At 42.1% G+C, this 17500-nt stretch overlaps 1 protein-coding gene across 3 annotated transcripts in view; it reads right to left on the bottom strand.

Annotated features, from left to right (window-relative positions):
* GSG1L2 (GSG1 like 2) overlaps positions 1–17500 on the bottom strand; it is a 59201-nt gene that overhangs the window by 24492 nt on the left and 17209 nt on the right. For all 3 annotated transcript variants that reach the window (XM_054047384.1, XM_054047381.1, XM_054047382.1), the window contains one exon: positions 10398–10550. In XM_054047384.1, coding sequence (XP_053903359.1) covers positions 10398–10550 — 153 coding nt within the window. The remainder of the gene's footprint in view (positions 1–10397; positions 10551–17500) is intronic.

Raw genomic sequence — 17500 nt, 5'->3', positions numbered from 1 at the left:
AACCTATTAAAATAATTTAAATTTTAAAAAGTATTAAGCAGTTTAAAACTTTGGCAGCAAACATGTTAAAGTCAAACCTCTGAACTGGTGGAAGCCACTGTGAGTACCTGGAACCAGATTTTTTAGAAGTGGAGAAATAGCTTTTGACGGTACTAGTCTCTTCTGCAGTTTATTCAACCCACTAATTTCAATGACTAGTTTATTCAAAGTTAAGAAACCAATTGGTAGTTGAAAAAGCAGGCAAGTTTGTTTTCCTCTTCCAAATCGATGAATAAAAATGAGGTGTGACAGGATGAGATCTATTAATTGTAAATTCTTTGAAGCACATGATGACCAGAAACAATCAGTTAATTCACTAATTGCAGATAATCCTTTCTGCATTTAATACATCCCTTGGTTTTAAATGCAAAACATGCTTTGATAAAATTACTTCGTCCCTCCCCCATATCCAGCACATTTAAGGTAGTTTTATTTAACTAAACAGCAGCAGCAGCAAAAAAGCTTTTTTTTGTGCATTTTTAAATTGAATTCCAATTTCCATCCAGTTAGAACTTGACACAAATCACAAGTAAAAAATCATTTAGCAAATAAGAAATGCATCATTTACCATATTCTAACATAATAAAAAAAATAAAAAATAAGCTATATAATTGCTAAATTAATGTGCCTTTCCTCCTGGTTAGCAAAAAAAAAAAAAGTTCCAAATGTAGTGCAAAGGCTATATTCAGTTGCAAATCAACTTATTTTGTTACCAACAAATAGGATCAACTTCTCTTTAAAATTATATAAACTAAAAAATACAAATGCAAAACAAGATGGGCATCAATTATTTAAATCAAGGAATTTTGCTTGCTGATTTAAGTCACTTTGATTTGAATCAATCAACCCTGGAAGAAGGGATTTCAGAACGGGTTTTATAACTCTCTGGTGAGTTCCCTAACCACTGGACTAGAGATAGGTTTGGAAAGATTAGACTTTTATGGATAAATGTTGATTTCATCCTACACACCTAAACCAGCAAACAAATATTTCTATCTATAATAATCAAAATGTACGGGTAAGCAAAGTAAGAAAAATGCTGCTTGAGAAATTAGAATTTCAGTTAAGGCTATTTACTTTGTATATTTTATCACATGATGCTGACAGTGTGTGTGTTTTAAGAGTTATAAAGCTTTAGATTTTTGAATCTCAGCATCTACTGTCATCAAATAATTAGTCTAACCCTACCCCCGATTGTCTGACTCCCCTACAATTTTGTGCAACTGTGAAAATTTATATTGATAAAAACATTGAAAAAATACTTTAAAATAACATTGATATTATCCATTAAAATTACCTCAAATAAATAAATAAAAACTGAATTCTCCCAAGCCTAACTATAGAGTAATTCTTACACTCTCTCTGGGCCAATAAATATTTAATTGTAAGCAGAGTCAGGATGAGCTCTACCCTGACATCTGGTGGTGAATTATGGCAAGTGTGGAAAAGAATTCAGGGGCTGATCTTGTTTGCATAGGCACACCCACCCCGCCTAGCATGAGCCCACGGCAGCCCAAAATGGTCACTTTGGCAGCTGTGGGATCCCCAGTTTCTCTGTTATTGGGGCAGGAGGAATAAAGTGTTGTTACCCTGATTATGTGACTCAAGGACAATGAAACTGTTTTATGACAGAGGGTCTCACCATCACCTAAGTAGCACTCGCTAGACAAGGGACATGAGTTCTAAAACCTGCTGAATAGGGAGGGGTTGGGGACAGGTATGTGTCCATTTTGAGGGTCTGGAAGACCAATTGTATTGCCTTTTCCTCTCCACTATTGAATAGCAGAACTAATTTTGATTCTATTAGGAGTCTACCTAGAGGCTGCTGAGCTGAATTCACTTTGGGTCAATAGTGCACCAGCACTGGGGCTCCCCTACTACAAGCTGAAATCACTAAAAGAGCTAAAATTACTGAGCTAAGATCACTGAGTGCTGTGTTAACCAGTGGGGGAGCCTGAGGATATTGTGCTAAGCGGTGTGCAGAGCGGAGCAGTTTGTGGGATGGTTGGAGCGGCCCATGGAATGTGGCGTGAAGGAGAGCTGAGCAGTTTGCGGGGATGGCTGGAGGACCGGGCCGGAGCGGCTCATAGAGCGGAGCCATTTGTGGTGAAGGCTGCAGCAGAACTCCATGGAGAGGTGGGGCAGTCGGCCTCGGACCACGTAAGGTGCCCCGTAACACCCCATATCTCCCCCCCCATTTCCACTCAGACTGGGGGGGTAAAACTCTGCAGATAAACTTTTGAACTCTGGGGCAGCACTGACCAGGGACAGAGACTGGGGTTGTTGGATTTTGGGGCAATTGGACTTAAGACCCTGAGGGGAAAAGGACACTGCCAGACTTACTTGGAGGTGGGTCTTTTGCTCATGGTTTGTGTTATGAATCCTGTTTGTGGTGTATCCCCAACATGATGCCGCATTGTTTCCCTCCTTTATTAAAAGGCTTTTGCTACATTCAGACTCCATGCTTGCGAGAGGGGAAGTATTGCCTCCTAGAGGTGCCCGGGGGATGGTATGTAATTGTCCCAGGTCACTGGGTGAGGGCTTGAGCCGGTTTTGCATTGCGTTATTGAAATGGAACCCCTAGATACTGAACCCAGCCTTTGTTGCTGCCAACTCAGAGGGGCAGAAGGGTTACATAATATATAGTGGAACAGCTTCAACAAGAAATACTAAGAAAGCCCATGCAAGAATACCTGGTAGCCCAGAAGTTACTGCTGCCTCTTTCTCCTAGTGTTTTTTACAAGAGAAACATTTTAGGTGTGCCTAACTCTAGGAGAGGGTTCACAGCTCCAAACTCTAACCAGAGACAGAAACCTTGCACCATCCCAGAGATAAAAACAACAAGGAGTCTGGTGGTACCTTAAAGACTAACAGATTTATTTGGGCATAAGCTTTTGCGGGTAAAAACCTCACTTCTTCGGATGCATAGAGTGAAAGTTACAGATGCAGGCATTATATACTGACATATGGAGAGCAGGGAGTTACTTCGCAAGTGGAGAACCAGTGTTGACAGGGCCAATTCAATCAGGGTGGATGTAGTCCACTCCCAATAATAGATGAGGAGGTGTCAATTCCAGGAGAGGAAAAGCTGCTTCTGTAATGAGCCAGCCACTCCCAGTCCCTATTCAAGCCCAGATTAATGGTGTTAAATTTGCAAATGAATTTTAGTTCTGCTGTTTCTCTTTGAAGTCTGTTTCTGAAGTTTTTTTGTTCAATGATCCTGACTTTTAAATCTGTAATAGAATGACCAGGGAGACTGAAGTGTTCACTTACTGGCTTGTGTATGTTACCATTCCTGATGTCCGATTTGTGTCCATTTATTTTTTTGCGGAGGGACTGTCCGGTTTGGTCAATGTACATGGCAGAGGGGCATTGCTGGCACATGATGGCATATATAACATTAGTGGATGTGCAGGTGAATGAGCCCTTGATGGTGTGGCTGATGTGGTTGGGTCCTCTGATGGTGTTGCCAGAGTAGATATGGGGACAGAGTAGGCAACCTCCTGATACTTGATCCCAGAGATAGATGATTAAGGTCCTTTGAGAGGTGGGGCTTAAACCACACTCCTTTTCTTGGCATTTTCTATTAGCTTGTTGCCCTGGAATTGAGGGGTATGTGTGCCCCAGATTTTGATTAGCTAATTGGAACCAGCATACAGCCACCATGAATTAATAAAATAGACCACCACCTAGTTAAGGGTTAATTTGAACAAGCAGAGCTTCTGAAAGCATGTTCAAATACATTTCCAGACTTGCAGTCTCTCCTAATCAGGAAGGGAGAAAAAGAATCAACAAGTTAAGACCAAAAGAAACTAAGTGGATGGGAACCTTGGGTTTGGGGCACCTTTGACACAGAAGCTTATTATGACTAAGATTGTTAGGAATGTTTGTTGATAAGTAATTTGACATTAGGAGAAGTGATGACCCGGTAGGGGTCACTATGATCTGTGTGTTTTGTAAAAGTTAGTTATAAAAAGGACTCTACAATAGAGTGTACTTTGAAGCAGTCCTCTGAAGCTATCCTGAGATGCATTTTTCCTGACAACTCACTCCCTGGCGGGGAAGCACCCGGCCATTGTTGAACTTCCGCAATTTACTCAATCCCATCCCAGATTTTAGGTAAATATTTGGGATATTCTAAACCTATTGGTTGGGTCTGTGTGCACTTAAATCTAATAAATTGTAGTTTTAGATAACAGAATGCTTACTTGTATTAATCTTCCATCAGCCGGAGCATTGTGTTGCCACTGATTTATTCCTGACACCGGTTGGAGTGAAACAGTTACGTTACCACTGTTTTGGATTCTTAAAACCTTGTGTAACAAGCTAGTTTAGGTGACTCCCAGTTTAGCAAGATGGCTTTTGTGGATCCCATTCTTAGGTGCCCAACTCTCCCCATGCATTGTATGGGAGCCAAATGTCTAACTTGGGCTCTTGGATTCCAGCTGGTGGAAGGACACCCAAGGGTTAGGTGCTGCAACGCTCAGCATTGCAATGCCTAAGTCCCTTTGTGGATCTAGACCTTTGGGTCAGATTTTTAAATGTATTTAGGTGCTTAAAAATGCAGACAGGCACCCAGCAGGACTTGATTCCAGTACCAGTAGAAGTTAGGTGCCTAGGATCTATTGAAAATCTGACTAGGTGCCTATTTGTATCTCTAGGTGCCTTTAAAATCTGATCCTAAGTCATTTAGGTACTTTTGAAAACATTACCATTTGACTGTGTGTAGGATCAAGGCACAATAAAACTGGTGTTAAAACATAGAACCTCATCAAATCCACATTTCATATAACAAATGCAAGATAACACATAAGCACTATGCAAAGAGAGGCCTTCAAGCCAGAAAGGAGAGTCAAACAGAGATATATAACTTCAGTCCAAATCTCTTAAAAAATACACATCATGCATTCTGCAGCCCAGTATTTTCCACAAAATTCACCCCTTGCCAGAGTTCTGATCTGCCACATTCATCTCAGTCAAGACTCCATAGCCTAACTCTCTAGAGAGTAGTGCAGAAGGGGAGGCCTAGGGAGCAGGGAAACTTACTACTAAACTTGGCTACAAGCTCCCCCTTCCTAGCACACTCTGGAACAAGGAGGTTCTGAGTGGGGTCACCTAGACAACTGCACAACAACCATGGCCTGGGCAGCCTGACTGTCTGGAGAATAAAGTGAAAAAGACATAATTGCAAACAATCATTGGCCAAAATATGCAGGGACAAATGTTCTGCCAATGAGCCTTTTCAGAGCTGTTGCTGTGGGGGTGCGGGTGGGGATAGGGATAGCAATAAAGAGAGTATTTCATTGTGACAGAATAAATTAGAAAAATTGTGGAATTTGGGGGTTACCACCACAGAATTTGGTGACATTGTTCTGCAGAGTACACAGGGACCTGTCAATGAACTACAAACCCAGTTGAAACAATCTCTTACCCTGGGTATCCTACTAAAGGATACAGACGTACTATCACCCATAGAAGAAGATCTTCAAAGAAATTTACACATTCTGCAAGCCTACATGGTCACTCTGGGAAAATACAAATCAGGATCTCTCAGAAAAAGGCCAGCACCAACTAACAGACTAAAGTTTTCATAGATTCATACATTTTTAAGGTTTTAAGGAATACCCTATGTTCATCAGATCTGATCCTCGTGCATAGCACAGGCCAGAGAATTTCATATAGGGATTCCTGCATCAAGACCATAATTTCTGGTTGAACTAGAGCATATATTTTAGAAACATATCCAGTCTTGATTTAAAGACTCAAAATAATGGAAAATCCACCACATTCTTAGGTGAGTTGCTTTAATGGTTCATTATCTTCACTGTTAAAAACATGCATCTTATTTCTAGTCTGAATTATGTAGCTTCAGCTTCTACTGCATCTCATTATAACTTTGTCTGATAGATTAAAGAGCCCTCTACTATCTGAAATCTCCTCTTCATGTAGATGCTTACAAACTATATTTATAAACAAATCACCTCTTAACCTTCTCTTTATAGCTTGAGCTTCTGTAGCTTTTCAGTCCAAGGTGGGTTTTCCAGTCTGCATATCATTCTTGTAGCTCTTTTCTGAACTCTGACATTTCAACAACTTCATAACACAAGGACACCTGAACTGGACACAATATCTGATAATGGTCTCACTAAGTCGTGTACTCAGGTAATACCTCCCCTACTACTACTCGACATTCCCCTACTTACACATATAAGAATCAGTTTAGCCTTCTTATCCAGAACATCACAGTGGGAGTTCAAGTTCAGTTGGTTTCCACCATGGGCCCATAATTTTCAGTCACTGCTTTCCAGGATACAGGCTCTCAACCTGAAAATGTGACCTACATCCTTTGTTCCTAGATGTATGATGTTGCATTTTTCTGTTTTAAAACATATTCAAATAAGCTTAGCTAATCAAGTGATCCAGATCACTCTGTATATCTGAGCTGCCTTTATCGAAATAAAGAGGACAATTTTGGTTAAAAGCCTATCTTGGTTAAGGGGGAAAATGAAGAAATCAAATTTATATAAGGGAAAAACAGGAGCAGCAAATAGTAGTCAATATTAATTAGAAGATAAGAAATGTAGAAAATTGATTGGGCAGGCTAAATTTAATCAGGGGAAATGGCTGGCATGACCAAAGACAATAAGGAGTTTAAGTATACCAAGAACAAAAGAAACACTAATAATTGTAAAGGTTGTTGCATGTCTGAGTTAATGACTCGAGATTGTCGAAATAACAGGCTCAGTTGAAATTATTTAATCTAAGATTATTAATCAGAGATTAGAGTACAGCACTATACAGAAATAAATAGATACATTACAACCCTTTGTTGTCAGACTAAGAGCTGGATATGTGTCTTTCCTGCATCTGGAAGTGATGCACAGTTTTCATTCCCCCAACTTAAGTTTTCATATCACTATCATTATACATTAAAAGTTTTGTTATCTGGCATGTTAGGAGGATACGAGGTGTTAGTAAGTAAAAAATGCCAGTTAACTAAGAGAGGGAGTTTGGTTGTGAGAGGGGCCTAAGTGCTGGGGGTTTGGGCACAGGAGGAGGTGCAGGGTGTGGGCTCTGAGAGGGAGGTTGGGTGCAGGAGGGGGCTCGGGGTAAGGGGTTGGTGTGCCGGATCCAGGTGGCGCTCACCTCGGACAGCTCCCCGTAAGTGGCAACGTGTCCCTGCTGTTCCTAGGTGGAGGCCCAGCTAGGCAGCTCTGCACGCTGCCCCCACCAAGAGCTCTGGCTCCACAGCTCCCATAGGCTGGGAACCTGCAGGCGCCACCCCCCGCAGCTCCCATTGGCCACGGTTCCCGGCCAATGGGAGCTGCAGAACCAGCACTCAGGGTGGGGTGGGGGCAGAGCCACCTAGCTGTGCACTCCCTCCCGCTCTCTGACCCCCTCATGGCCGTTCCTCTACCTAGGAGCAGTAGGGACATGCTTCCAGGGAGCCACATGGAGCCAGGTAGGGAGCCTGCCGGCCCTGTGCCAACCGGACTATAAACCAGACTTTCAATGAGGATCAGAAATGCTGGTTTATAGAGCTTTCCAGTTAGTAAAGTGCTGGATAACACAGCTTTTACTGTATAGGGTTTCAGACAAAGGAAACCTAGTTGCCAAGAATATTCTCCTAGAAACACATGTTGTAATGTCATTTCTGTACAGTCTCAGTTTACCTGACTCATGTGTGAAGGCATGATTATTTACAGCTGAGAGCACTAACAATTCTTCAATTTAATATTTCTCAGTGAGTCTTTCTTACCCCTCAATCATTCTTCCATGTTGATTTCCCCAACAGAAAACATCTGCTATAACAATAATCTCTTATTAGTTTCCCTAGTCTATATATGCTTATGTCAGCTTTTTATTTATATGTTAAGGAGATGGTTTACAAGAATATCTGGTGTTTTATAGACATGAAAGTGCCCTAGAGTTATTAAATACAGCATCATGAATAAATTGCTAAATAGGGTTACTTATTGGTCAAGACCTGTGTTCTGGGCCTTAGAATTCAGACATACTCTTTGTTTAAGATAAAGATTCTAAAGAATAGTAAATATATAAATTAATCAAATATACAGAAAGAAAGAACTAAAGGTATTATTATTTACTAACAGGTACTAAACAAGGTCCATTACTAGATCAAGATTGTAAAATTGTTAACAATGAAGCAGAAAAAAGTCACGTGTTCAGTAAATATTTCTGTTCTGTATTTGGAAAGAAGCAGGACAGTGTCCTGATATCATGTAAAGTGATGAAATATTTTCCAGTTTAACCACGGAGGATGTTGAACATCATCAACTAGGGATGAATATTTTTAAATCAGCAAGCCCAGATAACTTGCACCCAGAAGTCCTAACAGAGCTGGCTGAAGAGATGTCTGGCCCTCTGATGTTAGTTTTTAATCTATCTTTGAAAATGGGGAAATTCCAGAAGACTGGAAGAGTACTAATATTGTGCCTGTATTCAAAAAGGAAAAGTGAGATGACATGGGTGAGTATAAGCCAGTTAACCTGACCTCAATCCTCAGCAAAATCATGGGAAAGCTGAAAGTAAAGGACAGTATATAATGATGCTACTTGGTTTCATTGTTTGATGAGACTGCAAATTTGGTTGATAAAGATAATTGTGTAGATGTTAAGCACCTTACAGAAGTCTAAGTGTCTGACTTAGTACTGTGCAACATTCTGGTTAAATAGTTAGCATTACACAATGACAATAAAGCATGCATTATATGGATTAAGAACGGGCTAGCTGACCGATCTCAAAAAGCAGTCGTCAATGGGGAATCATCACTGAGTGGCGGTGTTTCTAGCAGGTTCCACAGGGATCAGTTTGAGACCCAATGCTATTCAATATTTATATCAATGATCAATATAAAAATCAATGCTGATAAAATATCACTGACACAAAGATTGGTGAAGTGGTAAATAATGATGATAGTCAGGCAGTCATGAGGAGCAATCTGGCCTCATTAGTAAACTGGGTCCAATCAAACAAAATGTGTTTTAATACAGCTAAATATGAGGTCATTCTTCTAAGAGTAAAGAATGCAGGCCAAACCTACAGAATGGGGACTGTATCCTGGAAAGCAGTGACTCTGGATATATGTATAGGGTAGTAGTGAGAAGAAGTAGAGAGGTGATTTTACCTCTGTATATGCATTAGGGGAACAGACACTGGAAAACTGTGTCCAGTTCTAGTGTCCACATTTTTAAAAGAATGTTGAAAATTTGGAGAGGATGCAGAAAAGATCCGCAAAAATAATTCAAGGACTGGGAAAAATGCCTTCCAATGACAGCACTCAATCTGTTTAGGTTATCAAAAAGAAGAACAAGAGGTGATTTGATTAGGATGTTTTCGTATGTTCAAGAGAAGAAAATAAGAGATACTAAGGGCTCTTTAATCCATCAGTGAAAGGCAAAACAAGAACCAATGCAGGCAAATTCAAATTAGAAATAAAGCACAAATCTTTAATAATGAGAGTGATTAACCACTGAACAAAATACCAAGGGAACTGGTGGGTTCTCCAGCTCTTGATGTCTTCAACTTATGACTGGATGCTTTTTTGGAAAACATATTTTAGTAAAATACAAATTAATAGGCTCAGTACAGGAGTAACTGGATTAAATCCTGTGCCCTGTGTTATACAAGGGGTCAGACTAGATGATCTAATGGTCCACTGTGTTTTTTTTTTTTTTAATTTATGAATCATTATGTACCAGTCCTCAGTTACTGTTTCATTTGCAAACTTTACCAGCAATAATTTTATGGTTTCTTCTAAATTATTGATAAAGAGATTGGATCATACTGGGCCAAGAACTGATCCCTGGGAAAACCCTAGACACATTCCTTTAGGAGGACGAGTACCCATTTACATTTACTTTGGAGATATATCAGTTCCCTAGTTTTTAATCCATGTAACAAGTGTTACATTCATTTTGTATAGGGCTAAATCTGTAATCAGCACTAAGTCAAATGTCTTACAGAAATCTATTATGTAAACATCTTTGTCAACCCAACTTGTAATCTTACTGAAAAATGATATCAATATTGTTTGACAAGACCTAATTTCCACAAAACTATGCTGGGTCCAGCTCTGCTATCTGGATCTCAGTATGGAAGTGCATATTTATTGAAACCAAGTCGGATTTCTGTGTTGCATTTTCTAGATGTAATGAATGATGCCATTTACAGTAGTATTAAAAAATCCAGGGCCCCAGCCTGCAGTCCTCATTCAGGCAAAACTCTTTGATTTAAGGATCTGGTCCATAAATTAAAATGTTTACCACAAAAGCATTTAGCATTGCAACTCAAAGTTACATCTTGAAAAGTTACAATCTATAAATCCTAAACTGTACCTGCTAGTACTGTGAATATTGCAGCAAAGGCGTTGAGCTTTAATCCATCAATGATTGTAGTGTAGTAGCACACTTCTATTGACATCAAAGTGGCTCCAGTTAGAAGCAAAATGATATAGAGTAGCTCTGCTACAATAGACAGCCACAAAACACCTGGAAAGACAAATCAATAGCACTGATATTAGCAGCCATTACAGACATTTAGTACATTTCTTTCTTCTTCATTTCTATCTGAGAGGGTGCCCAGGCAACTTCTGACTTTAAACATACTTAAATACCAAAGAGACATTCTACATTAGGCTCCATCTTAACAGATAAAGAAGAACTGATCGTAGAACTAAAAATCAATGGTAAGTAAGTTACCAGTGATCACATTTATAACATGCAAGCAGAACAGAGGCCAGACCAGTGATACATATACTTGGTGCTTTAAAAGGGGCAATTTCACAAAGCAAAAATAAATTTAGAACCAAATCATCTGGGAGGAGGAATTTAATCAGAAAAATGTGACTGATAATTGGAAATTGCTTAAGACCACTTTACTAGATCCCCAGAAAGCAATAATCCTACAATGGAGGAAGAAGACAGGATTGGTCAAAAAACTGATCTGGTTTGGAGGGTAAGTGAAGACAGCTACAATAAAGTTAAAAATAATATATAACAAATGGAAGAAAGGAGAAGTTGATAGTAATGAAAATAAATCAGAAGCTAAGAATTGTAGAAAATTGATAATGGTGGCAAAAGGAGACAAGCTGAAATCTATGGCCAGCAAAGTTAAGAAGGAATTTTTGCAACATATTAGGAACAAAAAGAATCCAAACAATGGTATTGGTCGGTTAATAGATGTAAATGGTAGAATTATCAATAATAAAGCATAAAACATAGATGTATTGAATAAATATTTCTGTTCTGTATTTGAGGGAAAAAAAACGGATGATGTAGTCATATCACATGATAATACTATTTCCATTCCACTAATGTCTCAAGAGGATGTTAAACAGCAGGTACTAAAGTTGCACAGGTCCAGACAACTTGCAGCAAAGAATTTTAAAAATAGCTGGCTGAGTAGCTCACTGGACCATTAATACTGACTTTCAATAAGTCTTGGAGTACTGGGGAAGTTCCAGAAGACTGGAAGAAAGCTAATGTGGTGCTGGTATTTAATAAGGGAAGATCCAGGTAATGATCCTGTCAGCTTCACAACTATCCCAGGCAAGATAATGGCGCAGGTGATAGAGGATTTGATTAATAAAGATTTAAAGGAGGGTAATATAATTATTGCCAATCAACATGGGTTTATGGAAAATTGATCTTGTCAAACTAACTTGATAATCCTTTTTTGTTGAGTTTACAAGTTTGGCTGATACAGGTAGTAGTGTTGATGAGATATGCATAGACTTCTGTAAGGCATTTGAATTGTTACTACAGGGATATTTTGATTAAAAACTTCAAAAGATATAAAATAAACATGGCACACATTAAATGGATTAAAAACGGTCTAACTGCAACTAATATAAACTAAAAGATATATCAGAATAGGAAAAGGTGCAGAGAATGGCAACAAAAATGACTAGGGTATGGAACAGCTTACATGCAAGGAGAATCTGAAGAAGTGGGTTTTTTACCCATGAAAGCTTATGCCCAAATAAATGTTAGTCTTTAAGGTGCTACCAGATTCCTTGTTGTTTTTGTGGATACAGACTAACATGGCTACCCCCTGATACTTGATACAAGGAGAGATTAAAGAGACAGGGACCATTCACCTTAGAAAAGAAATGACTAAGGCAAATATGATAGAGGTCTATAAAATCATGAATGGTGTGGAGAAAGTGAATAAGGAAGTGTTATTTACCCCTTCACATAAATACAAGATCTAGGGGTTACCTGATGAAATTAATCTCTTTGCCGTCCTGAGAGCACTCTCTGTGGGGCAAGAAAGCTGAAACAGCATTGGGGCAGGGGAAGTACTCATCTTCAGAGATGCTGGATACTTCCAGTTGCCGCTGGCATTAGTGGCGTGAGTTGTGAAAGCACAAGGGACAGTAGTGGGATTTATGGGTGGAAACTTGGAGGGGACACTACCATTCACCTGGGGGGGGGGAGGGTGTCCTAGTTTGCATTCTGGAAGAGAGACCATGTGTCAGACTCTGGGTTCTAGACAGTCAGGTCTGGTGCTGGTTGTGGTGGTCCAAGCCAGACATGGGTTCAGGACTGGGCTGAGGACAGCATGGAAACCAGGGGAGGCTGTGGGTCAGAACTGTGATCAATGTCTGTAGACAAGCCGATTCAAGTTTGTAGTCAGAGGCTGGATGCAGGCCACGTGTCAAAACTGGGTTGAAGTCAGTGCAATGGTCTTGGGGTCAGGAGGTGGGTGCAGAGCTGAAGCAGGTCAGGAACGGGGCTGGATCAGGGTCAGGGTAGGGCACAGACAAGGCTGAAGGAAGCTTCAGGAAAGGTTGGGGGGCAGGGACAGGGACAGAATTGAAGGCAGGCTGGAAGCCGAGGTAGTCTGTGACACATGAAGCATCAGGAGAGTTCCTGGCTGGGTAGTGCTGTTGCACAGACTAACTTGCAGCTCTGGTGGGGTCAGGGAAATACCTGTTCCTGGAGGTCATCTGACCCAGTTCCTGCTCCAGGCTGCAGCATGGTTGAGTCACTGCAGGCTCTGTTGGAGGGGTGAGTCATATCACCTGAATGAGTAGCCCTGGTCTGGTTGTGGGGTTGCCTCACCTTAACCTCCTATGAGGGTGCATCCCAGGCATTCCTGGGACTAGTTTGTTGGGATGGGACTGATGGAAGTCACAGATCATGTTGGGGCCACGGATGTTGCTCACTGGCTCCCAGTTCCATGAGTGCTCCTCTGGGCCATAACCTTCCCAATCTATTAGGTATAGGAGCTTCTCTGAGGACCTGATTCACCAGTTATTATTCCTGACCTTGCACCATGACTGGAGGAGAAAGAGCTTCTGTTCATCCTGACAGGGAGTTGTGGGTGTGCTATTTCAGTAGGCAGACATGGAACATGTCGTGGTGGGGGGTAACTGGAGGCAGAAAGTGACCAACTTAATTTGCTCAATGACAAGGAAGGGACCAAGGTACCAGTAGTCAAGTTTGTGTGAGGGACATGAGGTGTCCAAGTGTTTTGTATAAAGCCAACACTGATGGGACGTTTGGTCTATTAGTGGTGGTCAGCAAACCACTTATAGTCTGCCTTGGTGGTGTCAAGCTTACTTCCTCCTGGATATGAAGGAGGTATTTGACCAGATCAGAGGCTGCAGGGATGTGGGAAGTTGAGGTTCATGATGGGTAGAACCTAGGGTGGAAACTGTAGCTGGAGAAAAAGGGGCTTTGCTGGGTAGACTTATGTTTAGAATTGTTATAGACAAACTCTGCGAAGGGTAAGAGTTGGACTCAGTTGTCCTGGTGGAAACCACCACATGTCTGTTCTGACTGCCCATACATTTGGGCATCACAAGTAGTGGAGAGATGTAGGTCAACATCTAAGAGGCAGAAGAGTTCCTGCCAAAGGTGGGCGACAAAATCCGGTCTGCGGTCTGACATGATATTGGAAGATAACTCATTCAGCTTGCAAACATGGTCAAAGACAACATGGGCTGTCATTTCTGCCGTGGGAATCTTACAGCAGAGCACGAAGTGAGACATCTTGGATAGGAGGTCTACATCTATGACTACAGTTCTGGAGTTAGGGAGCTCCACAATAAAATCCATTTATATTGATTCCCAGGATTGGGATGGAATACGTAGGGAGATCAAGTAGCCCAGTAGCTTAGTATGGGGGACCTTCATACAGCATGGGAACCTTCACATGAGTCAATGTATGATCTCACAGAGGTGTACAGTCTAGACCACCAGAAATGTGTCACAATCAGTTTTGTAGTCTTCCATGTCCAAAATAGCTGTCCAGAGGGGAGTTGTGGCATAGTCAGAGAGTTGCAAGATGGTACGGGCCTGTGGGGGCATAAACACAGTATTTGAATGGAAGTACTCCATTTCTAACAGAGAAGCCTGGGTCGGGCTTGGTATTGTGCAACATCTGTTTATTTGCAAACTGGTAGCTCTGTAGAGAGGATTTTACAAGGGATAAGAGGTCCATGTTCACTAATACATTGGTGAAATGGTGGGTCTTCAGGATGGTGGAAAGTTCAGATGGTCCTTCCTTGCCATCAAGGTACTCCCTCTTGTGGGAGAATACATCAGGCTTGCCATTTGCCTCCAGAACAATAATGCAGCATGAACTTCAGACAAGAACAAAGAAACAAACAGGGACCATTGGATTTGGTCTTCGTGGATCACAAGTGTTCTGAATTTTTATGGTTGGTGAATACCTGGATGGGGAAATATGCACCCTCTGAGAGGTGATGCCACTCTTCAAAGGTGGTCCTGACGGATGGAGAATGCTTGGTGACACTCTGGGATTCTGACAGTGCTGCCCCAATGGCATAATTGGAAGTGTCTGTCTTGACAACAAAAGGCTGGGATGGGTTTCAGTGCTTCAATATAGGTGCAGAGATGAAGGCCTTCTTTAGTTGTTCAAGAGCACATTGGGCCACTGACTGCAAGATGAATGCGGAATTCTTATGGAAGAGTTAGGTAATGGGGGACACTACCTGGGTGATGAACCTCCAATAGAAGTTTGTGAATCTCAGGAAGCATTTGATGTCACAGTCCCAGTCCACAATGATGATGTGGATACATAGTGATCTCATTAGACAAGATGACGTAATCCAGGAAATCAATGGTGGTGCAGTCAAACTCACATTTTTCTGGTTTGGCATACAGGTCATTTTTCCTGAGGTGTTCCAGCACTTGTTGGACATGCTGGTCATGCAGAGTCTGGTTTTCTAAGATGATGAGGATGTCATCTAAGTAGATCAGAATGAACTGGTCTACAATATCTTTGAAGATATTATTCATGAAATACTGGAATGTGGCCATGGTTTTCGAGAGGCCAAAGGGCATAACCAGGTACTCATAGTGGCAATACCTGATGCAGAAAGCGGTTTTCCATTTGTCACCCTCCCGGATGCAGACCAAGTTGTATGCACAATGCAAGTTAAGCTTGATGAAGATCTTTGCTGTACTGACCCATTCTAGGAGCTCATGATCAGCAGGAGAATGTCAAACTGCATAATTTCCTTGTGGTCTCCTATCTTGACCTGGAGAGGTGCTGTTTTTTAGGAAACTGGCCGGAAGTCAGCATACTACCATGAATAGTCTTCACCTGCTCTGGGACATGCTTCCTCTGCCTGGGCAAATGGTTGGCTCCAGCATAGGTGAAGTCCATAAAGTTTCTGGAAAACCCAGAGGTTTTTCAATGAAAGCAGGGTACAGGGCTTATAGGGCTTGCAGTCTTTCAGGTGTGGCTGGGACCCAGAGCTGGAGGGGGATCTGCTGGTGTGGCTGGTGGTGCTCCACTGGTGCATGGGCAAATGTAGGCTGCAGAGTAGATTCATTTGGTGGTTTGCTCTCTGCATTAGGTCCAGCCATGGCTCCTCTACCAGGGCTGGATCGAGTGGTTTTCTGGCACTGTAGCGAGTCTGGGATTGTGAGAGCACTCTGAGGTGAAGTGGCCACTTTCTCTGCAGTACAGGCAAGGCCATTTCGGCACCAGTAATCCTTCTGTTGGTCTGTGATAAACCCAATGGTGCTATCAGTTTGCATGGGATCAAGTCTGGAACTGGGCAAAGGACGTGCATGGGGCCCTTGACACTAGGCTGGGAATGGTTAGAAGCCTATTTCTTTTCCAGGCAATGCTCGAGCAGCTGGTTCTTGATTCTTATGCAAAGCTTGATGTAGGGTACCAACTCAGCACGGTGAGGGGGGGAGGGGAGGAGAAGAGGAACAAGAGCCAGATCCTCTTTTACAGCATCATTCAATCCCCAGTGGAAATTATAGATTTGGGCTGCATCATTCCAAACCATACCAGTGGTCAGGCTCCAGAAGTGGACTGCATAGGTGGAGACAGGTCACTAACACTGGCTGAGGAACTATAGGGCTGCTTTGATGTTGCATACTTGGTTGGGGTCACTGAATATTAACAAGAAGGAATGGATGAAGTACTCAAAATGGCCAAGCATCATGTTGACCTGTTCCAGTATGGGTGGGGCCCACTCTAAGGCTTCTCTAGACAATACATTGATAACAAATGCCACCTTCATCTGATCGTGTGGGTGACACTGGTTAATAAAACCTCAAAACATGTGGCAGTCACCATCAAACTACTCTGGCAAGGGAATTTTTGAACCACACTCCAGGGCTTCTATCATGGGTGGGCCAAAAGATCCTGGAGGGGTCTGAACCAGCACTGGAAGGGAAGCGTTCTCTAACTTTAGCTGGGCAATTGGTTCTAGAGGTTCTGGAGTAGGGATGACATTTCTTGGGCTCCAGCACCCAGGTGGTCCATCTAGGCCTGGGGTCCACTACAGTGGAGTCTGTGCAAACTATCAGGCTCTGGATTGTAGGCAATCAGGCTTGGCAGTTGGATCAGTGGGTGAGAACTGGTACCAAGGTTTGAAGCTGAACATAGGGTTAGGACCAGGCTGAAGGCAGCACTGAAACTGGGGCCCAGGGACAGACCGTGGGTCAGAATTGTGATTATCATCCATGGACAAGCGAAATCAGCATCATAGTTAGAACTCAATGCAGGACAAAAGTCAAAGCTGGGTTGGAATTAGTGCAATAATCTGGGGATCAGGGTCAGGGCAGGCCATAGACAAGACTGAAGCAGGCAAGAACAAGACTCAGGTGAGGCTAGGGTCAGGCTGGAAGCCTAGGGATTCTGTGAGGCAGTAGGAGGGTTTCTAGCCAGGTAGCGCTGTTGCACAGACTAACTTACAGCTCTGCTGGGCTGAGTGAAATACTTGTGCCTGAGGTCATCTGACCCAGAGCCTACTCAGGGATAGGCTGCTGCAGCATGCCTGAGAGCTGAGTCAGTGCAGGCTCTGTGGGAGAAGTGAATCATGTCAGGTGAGTGAGCAGCCTTGGTCTGGCTGTGGGTTTGCCTCAAAGCATAGGGAAGGGAAGAGGAAATCATTTTTATTATGCATTTTGTTTCCACAACCCACCAATCTTAGTTCATTCTC

The sequence above is a fragment of the Malaclemys terrapin genome, chromosome 13 (genome assembly GCF_027887155.1).
Source record: "Malaclemys terrapin pileata isolate rMalTer1 chromosome 13, rMalTer1.hap1, whole genome shotgun sequence".
Classification (NCBI taxonomy): Eukaryota; Metazoa; Chordata; order Testudines; family Emydidae; genus Malaclemys; species Malaclemys terrapin.
This window is presented reverse-complemented; position numbering and strand designations above follow the sequence as displayed.